The 14,405-nt window shown below is 53.8% G+C and overlaps 4 protein-coding genes across 4 annotated transcripts; 1 reads left to right on the top strand and 3 right to left on the bottom strand.

Annotated features, from left to right (window-relative positions):
• Positions 1 to 518: 518 nt before the first annotated feature.
• sebA (putative C2H2 transcription factor (Seb1)) lies at positions 519 to 2,389 on the bottom strand (the record flags this gene model as incomplete). The annotated part of the gene is made up of 2 exons (XM_057081967.1): positions 519 to 1,657; positions 1,831 to 2,389. 2 exons carry the CDS (start codon positions 2,387 to 2,389, stop codon positions 519 to 521), a joined length of 1,698 nt encoding a protein of 565 aa, XP_056929007.1.
• Positions 2,390 to 4,855: 2,466 nt separating this feature from the next.
• On the bottom strand, positions 4,856 to 5,065 carry N7462_010254 (uncharacterized protein; the record flags this gene model as incomplete). The annotated part of the gene is made up of 1 exon (XM_057081968.1): positions 4,856 to 5,065. One exon carries the CDS (start codon positions 5,063 to 5,065, stop codon positions 4,856 to 4,858), a length of 210 nt encoding a protein of 69 aa, XP_056929008.1.
• A 2,133-nt stretch (positions 5,066 to 7,198) lies between these two features.
• On the top strand, positions 7,199 to 7,687 carry N7462_010255 (uncharacterized protein; the record flags this gene model as incomplete). Its single annotated transcript, XM_057081969.1, has 1 exon — positions 7,199 to 7,687. One exon carries the CDS (start codon positions 7,199 to 7,201, stop codon positions 7,685 to 7,687), a length of 489 nt encoding a protein of 162 aa, XP_056929009.1.
• Positions 7,688 to 12,875: 5,188 nt separating this feature from the next.
• On the bottom strand, positions 12,876 to 13,324 carry N7462_010256 (uncharacterized protein; the record flags this gene model as incomplete). Its single annotated transcript, XM_057081970.1, has 2 exons — positions 12,876 to 13,016; positions 13,220 to 13,324. 2 exons carry the CDS (start codon positions 13,322 to 13,324, stop codon positions 12,876 to 12,878), a joined length of 246 nt encoding a protein of 81 aa, XP_056929010.1.
• Between the last annotated feature and the right edge of the window lie 1,081 nt (positions 13,325 to 14,405).

Below are 14,405 nucleotides of genomic sequence, written 5' to 3' on the forward strand. Positions count from 1 at the left end.
AGCCACCCCCGTACCTGTATAATGTGCAGAGACAGGGTGCCCATTCATCGTTAGCTCTATTTTGCTGTTTTTTTTTTCTTTTGGCTCGGAAATTCCTCTTCCATCATGGACCGTGCGAAAAGCGCCCCATGAAAATGCCCATCTCCCCCGAATAAGCCCAAGTCCTAGGCAAGAGAAAGCAGATCTGAGAAGATGCGATAGAAAGGCGCGTCAAGAATTAAACAACGCGATGTTCCTTTATTCGCTCCTCATGGCTGCTCCCCGATTCTCTGCAATGTAACGAAGCTGTGAAGGAACCAAGTTGCCGTACACCGATGACCCCTGATTCCGACACCAGTGCAAATGCCCGGACGCCAAACCCAATCAAGACCGCAATGGCGGTGACCTCCACAAAAAGAGAAGTAGTGGAGAAACCGCGCCGAGAATGTATGAAATATGTATTATATATGCAGTAGGAAGTTCTCCTGGTCTCATAGAAATCATCAAGCGCAGCGAGATCGCAAGCCGAGAGACGCGGCTTAGTCACGCTTGCGCTTCTTGGCCGGGCGGCGCTCGGCGGCAGGGGAGTCGTCCTCAGCGCCGGCCTGGGCAGCCTCGTACATGACTGACCCTAGAGCACCGGCGTCGTGTTGTTCATCGAACGACATCGAGCCGTCGCTGGTGTCCAGGACGCCCATGACGATGGAGCCACCGGCATGGGTACGGGCATGTTGAGCCAAGTTGTCACTGCGGGAGAACTTCTTGCCACACTCATTGCACTCGAAGGGCTTCTCCTCGGTGTGAAGGGAGCGGTAGTGGCGCTTGAGATGTTCCTGGCGGCGGAACCGACGCGAGCACAGGGTGCATACGAAGGTCTTGGAAGGGTCATCGGTCAAGGACTGCTTGCGGCCGCGGCGGTTGACCGACACGGGAGCAGGCTCCGAGTCAGTCGACGGGCTTCCCACGGAGGAGGCCGATGACGGGACCTGTGCAATGTGGACCTCCTCGTCAACGGTGACGGTCTTGCGGGAAGACTTGCGGTTGCTGCGCTTCTTAATCTTGGTCTCCTCCTCGGCCATCTCCTCCATTTCGACATGGGGCTGAGTCGACTCATTCCAGTCGAAAGAGGGCATGCCGGAGTGAAGGAAGACCTCAGAGTCGTCCGAGTCTTCGAGGCTGTGCTCGCTCAGGAATCCATCGTCCTCAGGAACAAAATGAGCCACACGCTGACGCTTATCACCAAGGTAGACGGCGTTACTGCCAGGGTGGAAGTCCACCAGGCGGTTTAGCTCATCGTCGGAGTCGAGGTCTGAGAAGCTGTCGAAGGTTGGCAAAGAGCTCAACGGGTCCTGGGTAGAAGCAGTGAAGGAGGGAGCGGGGTTCTCATTGACCGGCAGAGTCACAGACGCGCTACCGACCACGGCACGGGGCTCCTCATCGTCACAGGTGAGGGTGGGCAAAGGCGGCAGGTCATGGGGAGTTGGGACATTGACCGACGCTTCCACCGTGAGCTGGCGGGGGTCGCAGAAGTCGGCGCCCGAGGACTCGGCGGTCAGAGCCTGGGATTGAGCAAGCAGATCGTTCGGAACGGGCGAAGGAGAAGGGGAAAGTGAGGGACAAGAGGTGGCGGAGAGGAGATCCGACGCCTGACTGGTGATCGACGGCGGGTGGATGAACACTGGAAAGCATCAAGAATTAGCCTTTGCTGCATCATCTCTCTCTCAAATTGATCTCTGCGTCAATTTCTTTTTTTATCTCTCAACCAAACGAATTCTCCCTCCCTTGCATGAGGGATCCGCCGCTTCGTCGTTCCGAAAGCCACGTCCCCACTCGTTTTTATAGATCACTTACCAGGCGTCATTGGGGGCGAATCGCATCGGGACCAGTCGGGATTGGCCAGAATTTCCGTGTGTACATCGGTCTCGCAGCCTTCCTTGACACCTTCCACCTTCTCAAAGGCAAAGAAGCTGTCGTTGATGGGGGTGTGTAGGGTTCCATGAGCGGATGGCGGGCTGCTGATGGTGCTTCCCGATGAAGACAATGGCGGAGTGGACGGGAAGGCGTACAGGTCAGCGCTGATGAAACGGGTGTCCAGCGGCATCAAGGCGGGGGACCCTTGCTGCACAATAATGGCGGGCTTCATCTGCGAGGGTTGCGGTGAAGCAATCGGGGTCATGTTCATGGTCGCGCCCCGGAAGGCATTGGTGGTAGCCATCTGGTGCATGTTCATGACCGGTTGGGCGGAGTAGATGGGCTGCTCCACGCCGCGCGAGAACTGCATCTGCCCGTAGTAGGGCACATTGGACGGTTGGCTGGTGTAGTGGCCCTGGGAGGTTTGCTGTGTGTCGGGATAGTAGAATGGAGATTGGCTTTGAACCGGAGTCGGTCCGACTGTGTATGGTGAGTCCATTATGGAAAAGCTGCGGCCTCCAAGTCAGTGAATGTTGCTTCGCATGTGGTTTGGGAGGCAGTGAAACGGCCACGCGGTCGTGGGTGGCCTGATGGGCCATGAATGGGCCCATTGACATGTTGCACACTCAACCCACCGCACGATGACTGAATCAACGAGAATGAGAAGAAGAAGCGGAAGAACCAACCTGTGGTGAGTGTCGTCGCCAATGCGAAGATTATTAGGGTTTTGAGTATCGGAGTATCAAGAGAAGCCGGGGTGAAAGAAGCTGGTCGAAGAATCCGCGAGGAATTGAGGGAGTCACAAAGGAGTGGAAGGACCAGATGATTAGGGTACTATGGAGTTGAGGCAACCTCAGTGTAGGAGGAATCACTTTGTTAAAGGAAGGACAGGAACCTCGAGGGCGTGTTGCTAAAGAGGAACCGGAGGTAGTGATCGTGGGAAGGAGAGAGAAATATCGATAAACCCCCCAAACCCAAACAGGCAGAACAAACTAGAGGGAAAATGGAAATGGAGAAATATATGATATATAAAAAAAAGAGAGAGAGAGAGAGAGGGAAAAAGGAAGTAAAAAAAAATGAGAGACAGAGCCGATAAGAGTAAGGAAGAATGAGTGAAGGTGGACGGCGGTGGATAAAAAGAGTGAGCAGTGATCTGCTGTGAGTTTGTACGTGCCGGATGCACTAGTCGTGGGCGCGACCAGTGGGCCAGGAACGATGCTAGAAAATCCAAAAAAGAGAAAATGAAAATGGCAAAATGGAAAGTGAAAAAAAGGAAATAGAAAAATAAAAGAAAAGAAAAAAAAATAGAAAAAGGGAAAAAAGGATTGGCAAAACAAATGATTTTATTTTGGAGGGGGGGGGGGGGAAGAGTGTCCCGTCTGCAGTGTAAGGGCGGTATCCCGTCACACCCCGACCAGTCCGACCAGTCCGGGGCGGGATGGGCATGCCCGAGACTGCCCATACCCAGCGATACCCAGCTAAACCCAACTCACGACCCAGCTTATCCTAGGCTAAACATAGTACTCCGCACCACAGCACTGCACCACAGCACCACTGGACACTTCCCTCCTTCTCCAGACCAGCTTTGCTCCAATCGCACTGGATCGCCTGGGCACTAGTCTCCACTGTGGGCCGGCTCCATACCGGAATACTCTACAATTATTATTACTCTCCCAGCCAAGAGGGACCCAGTTCCCAAGGGTACGGACACTGGCCCGTCTCCTGTATCGCGCCAGGGAAACCCACATCGGTCGACACGCCCAAAGAGAGAAGTGGAGCAGCACGAGATGCTGGTGTTACGCTGAAAATGCGGAGAGAACCAGAAAACCCAGAGAAACGAAAGCGAAACGCCATGGAGGCTGTGTCGGCAAGATTCAAGTGGCCTACAGAGAGAGCGAAAGAGAGAGAGGCAAGAGGCCCATCCTCTTCTCCCTCTCTCTTAACATAGGCCTATCACCATCCATGAAGTCTCTTCTGGGTTTCTATTTGTGCAGCCTCAGCTGGACCATCACGAAATGACACACAGAGAGAGAGAGAGACAGAGAGGCAAGCGGCAAGAGAGAAGGCAGCAGATTGGGGGCATGGGGCCCTCGACCTCTTCCACCAGCACGGCCTTTTCCAAAATTTGGGAAATGGCCGTGTGGCCACGAGGTGCATGGCGATTGGACCAGGGCGATGGTGACAGCGGCAATCATTTACACCTCTGCCACCACGGCCACTTCGTCCTGCTCTTATCAGTGCGAGTGCTGGGCCGAACGGACAAATGAGACGGCGCCAGTGGGCTGCTATTCCCGGCGGGGCCCTCCACCCGCTGCACCAGCACCCAGCGCACACCACGAATCACCCGCCCGGACGCCGCCCCACGTCCCGTCTCGTCATTTCTCTGCCAGGGCATCGCCAGTCCCACTGCCGGCGATCGACACCCATGATCTGTTCACCTTTTTTGCCCCCCAGGCACACGCTACCTCCCGAGACTCTCAGTCGTGGCGGTACTTGACTGTCCATCAGTACTCTCTCGGGCTGCTGTGGGCTGGATATCATGAATCCAGACACGGGTAACCTACACTACTATCAGGAGCCCAGGATTCGACCATTCCCGTGGGCTGACTATCTCTGCCTCCACTGATCCCTTCCTCTCTGTCTGTCTCTCCACGGAGCACACTATACTCTGTTCACACCCTTGACTCTCATTTTCCTTTTTTTGACCCTTCTCGCGATCAACATGTAGAAAACTTAAAAGGACTAGGCCTATCTCTTCCCTATTGGGTCGGCCAACCTCATGGTGCAGGAATCACCAAACCATTCCGTCGCTCACGACTTTCCCTGGAGTGCCGATCAGAGGGCTATCAACGGTGGCGGCCACCGTGCAACCAGCCTGCGATCGTGAAACGGTCGGCATTGGCCACTGCCCATGCGGACTGACGACAGCCTCGGGAGGCTAGGACAGATGGCCCAGATTCCCAGATTACACCATATTGTTTTCGTCCCGGCACTGCGTAACGAAGCACCGCGACTCGTTCACATTCGCTCCTTCCCCCCTCCCGAGTGACGCCCCAAGGTCCCGCTGGGCGGTTTCATCTGCATCCTGGCCGAAAGTACAACGGTGAGTGGAAGTCTCTATCGCGCCCCAGAAGCTTCCTCGGCGCTTCCGAGCATTGAGATCAGCCCAGACCATGGGGGCAAATTTTAGGTCATTGCTTCCTTCTGGGTCTTTCGAACGATGCCTCGGGGTTATCATCCTTACCTTAGCTGGATTAGATTTCATTAGAGTGCCATTAGAGTCCATTAGTTACAGGTCCAAAATCTGTGTTTTTATTTTTTTTTTTTTTAGTTTGATTTTTGATTTTTCTTGCCCACCTAAAATTTTTAGACCATAGGTAATATGTCGCCACTTGAGGGCGGGGAGGAGAGAGTAGTTCATGCAAATTGGGGTTGGAGGAAAATTCGGGATTCTTTCTGCCTGGCGTCTCTCCGGTGCACCTCTTGTAGTGTGTAGTGTGTAGTGTGTAGTATGTACGATGCCCACTCCCACAGTCCCTAACACCATCCTCACTGGATAAGAGGACATGAGCACGTCCAGCTGGGGCCCTCCCATGTAAGGGTCGTCACATCCGCGCGACACGTCAAGACCGCTTGTGTCATGGACCTTTTCATTCTCTCCTCATCAAGAGACCGAGACTGGCTCGGTGGCTTGTGATATTCCGTCCAGTTGCGCGGCCTACTGCAGGAACCAAAAATGTTGTGGAGGCACAGCCGCAAGAACACCCCGGGAGCATCTGCATGGCCCCATTGGCTACTGCATGTCCACGGCGAGGTAAGGCTCTGGCGTTTGGCCCCTCTGGAAAGCGTCGAAGTGGCCCTTCTCCGGAGACCTGGTCCCGGTTGCCCTAACTCACCTGATTGGAAGCGCCCGCGGGTCAAGCATGGGAGGGGAAACGACCCAGGTTCTTCCCAGGTCTTCCCCCCCCCTCCTCACCCAAAATCATCCCTCCCATGATTACATGACTATATGAAGGCGTCACAGAGGGGACGGAGAGAAGTCAAACTAGTCAGTGATAAGAGGCGTTGAGACGTGCTGATTCTTTTTTTTTATTTTTGTTTTTAGTGTTTTCATTTTGCGATTACACCCTGCAGGAAGCTGGTCCTGTTGATACTTTTTTTATTCCTCGGTGTCGGTGACTTGGGCTTGTGATACATCTTATTGGTCCAGCAGCGTCAGCCATGTCGCAAAGTGATGTGTTTCAATTGCATAGGCAGATGTGATGGGCACTGCGTCGTCTCACGTCTGGTAGATCCGGGGGAAATGGGCGCCAAAGCCGGCATTAGAGGGCCCTCTGGGTGATGTCAATACAATCGCAAGGCGCTAAGCATGGAACCCACGCAATAAACGAGTATTTTGGAGAGTATCTTTCGTGTTTCTTTTTCTTTTCTCTTTTCTTTTTCTCTGTTTTTGACGTGATCTATCCAGCGTGAGACGCAGTATGCGCACTAAGATTGGATACATCTGAATTCACAGTCACCCGTCTATACTTTGCGCAGGTGTCTTGAGGATTTGGCTATTCATTGCATGATGGGTGCACATATCGTTAGACACAGCCACCCTGCACGTCGACCACAAGGCCTGGATCCAGACAACACTTGGGTAACGTCAGGTTTGTGGCACATCGCTACCTGACAGTGTCCCTTCTCGTTTCTTCAAGCTGAGTCCGCCAACTTAGGCTGACCTATGGTTGGGGAAGGGGGGGGGGGGATTTTTGCGTCTCGGAAGATGAAAATAGAAGGGAAATTGCTTACCCTCCCCCTCCTCTCGCCCAAGACACTCGTATCTAGAAGACATTAAGAGACATATTCTCTCGGCTCTATATAGAATATACCTTCGTACTGTATGTTCATATTTGATAATACACCAAAAGGGAAAGATAAAGATAAAGGAAAAGAAAATAATATATAGGCAAATTTGACAATCTCAGATTTCTCAAACCTCCGAGTCTAAAAAGTAGCCATCCCACTGATCCTGCTCCTTCGCATCATCTACAATCCTGTCAAAGTCTTCCAGAATCCAGAAGTCCCCGGTGGTCCGCCATCCCCATTCCCCGTCCCCAAGTTTCCTCTGCTACTCTCTGGTCCTTCCGTTCTTTGGTTCGGGATTTCATCATCGCCCATCCTTCTCTTTGGGGAGGACCCAGAGTGTGCATCAACAACACACGATTGGCCACTAAACATAGTGGCCCCCACCCCGTCCAGCCCATCCCCGTCGCGGGCAAAGCGTCGGCGCGGGCGGGACATCCTTCCCTTGTTTCCGTCACCAATGGCACTGCGTTGTCCGCGCACCGGTGGGCGCCGTCCGGACATTAGAGACGAATCGTCGCGCCCAAGGAAATTATTCGCACTCTTACTGTACGCTCGTCCCCCCCCCCCTCCCTCCACCCACCTCCTCTACACGGAATACAGAGGAGTGAATCCTGGTGTGTCCCCACCCCAAAAAATGTCGGAGGTCCTAACAAGGTCCTCCGGTCACTACGCTATCCTCCAACAGGAGCGCGTCCGTATTGGAGGAACGGAGGAGCAGACAATGGAGCACCCACGGACCCCGGAGCAGCGCCTGGGATTTGCTCCTGGGTGGATGGGGGTTGTGCCGGTTGCAATCGCTGGTTGGCCGCTCGGCAAGTGTCCACATCTCCTCAGGTACGGCCGGAAGAGTCCCAGCGAGAAAACAGCCGGGAGAGTGTCTCCCCCATCCCCCCCAGTCCGGTCTGCGGCGTGCTCTTGCTCTCAATTGTTGCCCGCTTTGGCTTAGCGCAAGTGTACGCAAAAGCGTACGGACTAACATACATACGGAATAGAGGGAAGATGAGAGGATCTATGCATGGAAGACTGTCAAGTCTTCTTCGAGAATCCAGTTGGCCGCGCCCACTTGTCGTGGGCCTGCGAGGAGTCTTTTTCCATATGCTCTTTATTTATTTACTTATTCTTTATTTTTTTTCACGCTTCGCCCTTGCTTCGCAGTGTCTGGGATTGGCGAAAGCTATGATGAAATAGAAATAATTGCAGATTGGGGGAGTCATACCTACAGAGTGAATTAGTGCTAGAGGGAAGGCTATTATTCAGAACTCTCCACCGTTGGTCTGCAATCAGTCGAATTGCTCTATCGCACCGTATTTATGCTTTATGCAAGTAGACGACATGCATATATATCGACTACCAGATGCAGGGCTCATCTCTATCGCCAGAGCCGTGGAGCCGCCAAATGGTGTCGAGTCCACCCATTCGACTCTACTCTGGTGACTATTTGATCTGGTGATGACGGAATATTGTTACTCTAGGAATCATTGTACGCGGGTGCTGTGGCCCTTGCCGTGCCCCGGCGTCGTGGTGTCGCACAGACGGTGTCAGTCGTGGCCCACGGGGTAGAAGGGGAAGTCCTGTGCACAGTAGAATCCGAGCCAAGCATCGCCGAGAAATGAAGCTGTCTGTAAAAAAAAAAAAAAATAGAGCTGGCAAAGGCAAAATAAATCGAACAAAGGTTAAGCGCAGGCAAATGCCTTCGTTTTTAGCTTCTCCAATCTTCCCTCCGTTTTGTGTCTGTGAATTACAACGTGATAGCCTACAACTCTATCTCCACCATCTGTCAGACCTCTCTATCCAGCACCGCAGAGAGCTCACCGGGAAAAAGAAGCAATGATACCCACCCATGTGCTCCGATGACCTCATAGATGGAACGGTAAGAAAAAGAAAAGCTCTAGAGCTACGGAGAAGAGAAAACTCGGGTCAGAGTCCATACCCACGGCTCCCATGGGGAGAAGCCAGCAAGAGTGGAAACCTCCAGTTTAGTCGAAGACAGCCCCAAACGGGACGAGAGTGGAGCTGGCTGGAGATAGCGCACCCGCCGCGGCCGGGCGGCTCCTCGTCCGGAGCGGGCGCGGAAGGTCCTCCAGTACGGAGTACAGATAAGCTAGTGCATTTTCGGGGATCCGTCGTCCAGATGGACTGCCAATAGTCCTGGGTCGCAGAGTTCCGGGGGGGCAGCAGGTGGATGGGCGGATTTGGAGACGGCGAGCTTGGAAGTGGAGGAGTGGATGGGACCAGAATGGACCAGCAGCACACCAGAATGGGGGGAACAGTAGAGCATGAGCTCTTAGGGCTCAACGAATCAGGATTCGCTTCCAGGCCGTCGGGGTTTGGACCTGCGAGAAACCGTTGACGATCATTAAGGCTGGTTTCCGACAGGACGTTCACTGGAAACTATCTAGACGTACGAGGTACTTTGGACCTTTTGGACTTCCCTGAGCCTTTCATTACCTGATCGGGGATTGACCGGTCAACCGAATGGACTGATCGACCAGGACGCGGTTTCCGACAGTTTGTCGTTCATGGTTGACGGGTTGCTGCACATCATTTCCCGGGTCGAGGAAGGACCTCGAGGCACGGAACAATGCGTAGGACGCCCTGCAAGGGTCCAGCGGACGCATCAGTCTGAACGGGCCTGGGGAGGCCGCGAAGGGACTCTCGTCCAACGGGAATGCTTGCCTGCTGCAGGGTGATGGAGGAGCCCAGCGGAGCAGGGCCCTCCAACGCCACCTGGACTCGTCGTCTCGACTGATCAGAATAGTCGATCGAGGGCTTATTCTCGGCCAACGAGAACTGGCTGCCATCGCCACCCAAGCAGAGACCAAAGCAAACGGAAAAGCAAAATGCAAATAATCGCAAATAGAACACAAGGAATGGGTGGATCGATACTACCGGGGTTCCGCTTGGGTGGTGGGGAGGGATTGAGGAAGGCATCGACGTATACTCGTATACTATGGACTCGCCGTCCAATGAGAAATAATCGCTGTGCGTGGCTTATGTTATGTATTGCATTTAATTGCTCATTAAACGGATGCGGCAGCGCTCTAACGGTCAGTAGTTCGCCGGGTATTGATTACGAATGGCGTTCACAGCCGTTCACCTGGCACCATCGAGGCTTCAGATACAGTGCTTGCGAGAGTGGATTGTCCTGCGGACGAGTGGGCGTGTTGACGACGCCGTGGAGATCCAGCAAAACAGAACCCGGGGGATTCTGAGTTCAATCTCGAACAGATAATTAGTTCGCTAACTATAGATTGAGTGGAGGATTCGTATGAATCATGCCATCCTGAGTCGTTAGCTTGAAGTATCTACTATTTCTTGGCGGCGACCGGACCGGGAGAGATGATTGACCTGCTCTACCATTTCATGATTCATTCCAATCTACAAAAAGAACATGATCGGCGGCATTACCATTACTGACCGATTGGCATGTCTCCGTTTTGGACGAGGGATTTTTCAGGCAGTGCAAGCGCGAGCCTCGACGGGCCGATCAGTGCTCGTCGTGTAAAATGGCGCGACGGCTCCCTGCACCCGATCATACAGGTGAGGATGATCCATGCTTTTTGGTCGTCCCGCCGGGGGAAGCAGAGGGAGGCAAGAGCAAGGAAAGGAAACAGGTGGACCACCGCCGGCCTGGACGCTAGTCCCAGAGCTTTCTCCATGTTTTCTTCTTCCTGTTCAGCAAAAAGAACCTTTGGGCTATCAGAACCTTAGTTGGCTAAGAGTTACTGGCTACACCGAGACAAGAAGCCAGTCCCGAATATGTGCACTACTGGCAATTGGCTTTTTTTGGACAGTGCCGCAGATCCTCCGGTGGGATAGTACCTCACTCGGCCAAGAATGCCACTCAATCTCTCTCAGAGCTCCTGTACTTGGGGTGTGGAGCACGAGACGAGAGCGAACCGAGCGATTTCCAGACATCCAAACATTCAGCCACATGCTCTCTTTTCAGACTAGAGCCCCGGGGAGAAGGGGGAGGGAAGAAAGTGGCTCTATTCCGTACTCCGTACGCTTGGGCGAAATGAGACTAGAATGCGGGTTTAGGTGGTTAGTGGTATTTGGTTTAATTCTTTTTCTCGTGTCTGTTGGTCTCTTTTTCCTTTTTTTTTGGGCCATTTTTCTTTTCTTACCCTGGGGTCCATTCATCGGTCGGGCCTTTCCGCAGCTGGGGGGGCAAGTAGCCACAGAGCTTGAAATCTGAAACAAGGGCGAGTTCACTGTCTGGTCGCTAGTGGCTGCGACGGAACACGCGTTTTCGAGGCGGCTGGGGGCCGCTAGATTCACGCCGTGGCCTTGGCTCGCCCCACGGGCCGTCCAGAATTCGAGACCCTCCCAAGACATATTCCACTCAGATAGCGGTGTGCGAAGTGAGAATTATTGGATGGCTGGGCCTTGGTCGTGGCGGACTTGCCTTGACCCGTGCACTGGACGGGCCTGACAACGGAAAAAAAAGAGCGAGTAGCATCGGGGCGAGGATGGGGCAGCGTGGGATGGAGTAGTACGAAGTACGAAGTACGGAGAACAGAGAACAGAGAGCAGGAAATAGAGAACAGAGGAGGTCTAGCAACAGTTGACTTCGGATCGACGAAAGCCTACAGTGAAACACGATGACTAACGCCATCTTTGGTAACGTCAAGCAGCCTGAGAGATGCATGTGTCTTTCAATCGGGCAATCAGTGCTCGACTCTGTCGGTGGACGAATCTAATGATTGTGCCTGTGAGACGGCGAGAGGATTCGGGTCAGCTTACGCCAGATAGTGTCTGCTGACTTGAAGTCAGGCTGAGACGGTGTCTCGCTTCGGCCCATTCGATTGAGTATGTCCGCCGTATAGTGATGGTGTTATCGAAGTATGCGAAAAAGTATTGGAAGAACGCAGACGACCAATTGTGGCCCCCATCTATCTCGCCGTCGCCACAAGCCAGACCTATTCACGGACATAAAATTACCCATGCGACTCTAACCCGATCGTTCCCAATGCCCGATACAAACCTACGATTAGCGGTCTCATTAGCGACTAGGATTAGATTGCAACGGTTGAAACCCACGAGGCCAATTGCCTGCCCCGTGGTACCACGCCACGCTGAACTCAATTCAGTCGGGCGAATGCGCCGACGCCAAAAATTTCATCAAAAGATGTGGCAACGCGACCCCGTGTCTTTGCTCGCCAAAGTCCCCGATATGCATGAGGTAGGAGCAGCCATCCGTTCAGTATCCAGCGTCCGGATGGCCGGATGACCGGAATCTCTCTCGTGCACGGATTGCGATTTCAAGAGGCCAACATGAACGTGAAAGGCGAGTGGTGCCGAGCCCCAGAGTGCGGGGAGGGATCCTCTCTCGGCTAGCTAGAGAGCCAATGAACCCAGGTCCCGATTTCACAGGCGTTCATGGGGGAGGCATTGAAGCACGAGCTTGGGAATCCTGAAAGCATGGAGCAGGGAAGATGGAACGTATTCCACGCCGTTCATTGAGGCCATTGATATTTGCCCGATCGGAGAATTGTTATTCTCGGTGACCGGGGTCCCCAATCATGGTCGCGGCAATTGCGGGATAGTTGCAATCCAGCCATTCTGTCGACGCATCGAGGTGAGCGTCCGAATAAGTGAGTTGAATATCCCAAAGTAGAGGGAAGGGAGCTCGCGAGTCCGAACAGAGGGGTGTCCCAGATGTGCGGAGTACTTCGTACCAGAGGAACGATGTCCCCGGTGATCCCTTGGGGATGCAGACAAGCACGTGCCGACCATGGCCCTCGGTCCTGCGCATCGTTTTTCCCCGACGATGCAAGAGTCCCAAGTCGATCGGTCCTGGACCCGTGGAGACGGGGACACATTACGGGGACACGCTACGGGGACCTTGGGAGTCGTCACGACCGAATCCCATGCTAGTCCCAGTCGGGTATTCAGTCCCTGGTTCCTGAAAAGATAGGCCAACCCCGACATGCTTCGCTCGGTTGTGCGCAATTTGTCTGGTCCCTGAGTCGCCATGGACAACGTGCAACCAACGGCAAAGACCTACAAACCTACACTTGGACCCCTAGCCACGTCTCCCCAGGTCTCCCGCTATAGCCAGTGTGGCGGGCAAGGAACGTGGATGGCGACAAGATAATGCGTGTCCATTCGGCAAGATCTGCTGCCTATCATCATCTATCGTCTTTCCATTGCACGCTATGGGAAGCCTCCCGGGTCAACTCCCAGTGGGCCCACTGCAGCTTCGGGGAATCACGATAGAGACCAGCGCCTGGACGGTCCCTTCCTAGGTCCTCGGGAACCAACGCCCATGTCTTTATGGACGAATGTGGAGTAATACCTACGTATGTCCCCGCGAAGCCAATGGAACTTTCTCGATCGAAACCATGCTCGCACTAAAAGTCTGGTATCGAGTACCGTACCCACGAGCTGGGACGATGCTGTGATGCGCACTGGAGAAAACCACGCATGGACAATGAATATCTCCGTGTTCTCCGCAAAAGCAAAAAAAACCCACATTCCAAGACACTGCAATCTTCAGACGGGACCGAATTTTGGTCGCCGGTCGGGTCCATCCTCGATTCGACAGGTGATAAAAGCTTCGCCAGGCCTCTTCAGGCATGGTGTCTTCGTCTTCCCCCACTTGAGCCATTCGGTGAACCATCTAATACACCACCAGACCACAAAGCAGAAGGTGGCTTCCGGCGTGATAATAGATGCCAATGGCGATGCTCTCTCTCTCTCTCTCTCTCTCTCTCTCTCTCTCTCGCTGTCTCCGATCTTCAAAGCCCCAAAAATGCGGAGATGGTTTATCTCTCATCCGTCTCACTATGGCCTCCCACATGGCCTGTTGAACCCCTGGGCATCCCAATGCATTAGTGCCGTCGTGCCGCAGTGCTGGAATGCATTATGGCCGGTGGCCCAGGACCCAGCATCGACCGCACCCGTCTGGTCCGAGAGCCAACGAGCGTTGTCAATCCCCAAATGATATTCCTGGAGCACGCAGGTACCAAGATTCTTCCCGTGCTTGGCGGGCTTGGATTTTTGGGGTGATTAGAAGTGTGCGAAAGGCGTCATTGGTCGCAAAGGTTACATATCTTCCTCAAACACGGTCCCCGGGGGGGCCCGGCGAACCATTCACCGCATAACCGGGAACCGTGTCCGTGGGCCATTCAGGCACTCCGAACACTTTGCGGTACTTCAGGTACCCGCGCCTCCAATCAGCAGCCCCCAACACCACCGAGCTCCCCCGTTCCTGAACCAGAGCTGGAACCATCCACCGTAGCTGAAACGGAGCTCCGTATCTTGCGTCCTCAATCTCTGGGACCACTGGATCTCGCCTGGCTGTGTCTAACCAGAACGACCCAACCAGATCGCAATTTGAAACATTCGACGATTTCCGCATACCAGCCGAAACCCTATCGCCCCGTTGACCCAGACCACTTACTGGTTTGTGTGAAATCATCGCCCACTCTCCCCATCTTGCCCCCAGCTGGCTCCTGCGGCTATCTATTACGCCTTCCAATAGTGCTACGCCATTGAAACTCCATCCATTTTCAGCGGAAGATTCCCGAGATCTTGCGTAGGAGAGCGGAGAGAGCCAAGACCAAAACAGAAACCTCATCCCACACCATGTTCAGCTTTTTTGGTCGTGTTCTGCTCCACCTACCCCGATCCATGACTGTCTTTTTTCCCCTCAGAGC

This window comes from Penicillium macrosclerotiorum, assembly GCF_028827735.1.
Source record: "Penicillium macrosclerotiorum strain IBT 26536 chromosome Unknown utg000010l_segment0_segment0, whole genome shotgun sequence".
In the NCBI taxonomy this organism is placed as follows: Eukaryota; Fungi; Ascomycota; class Eurotiomycetes; order Eurotiales; family Aspergillaceae; genus Penicillium; species Penicillium macrosclerotiorum.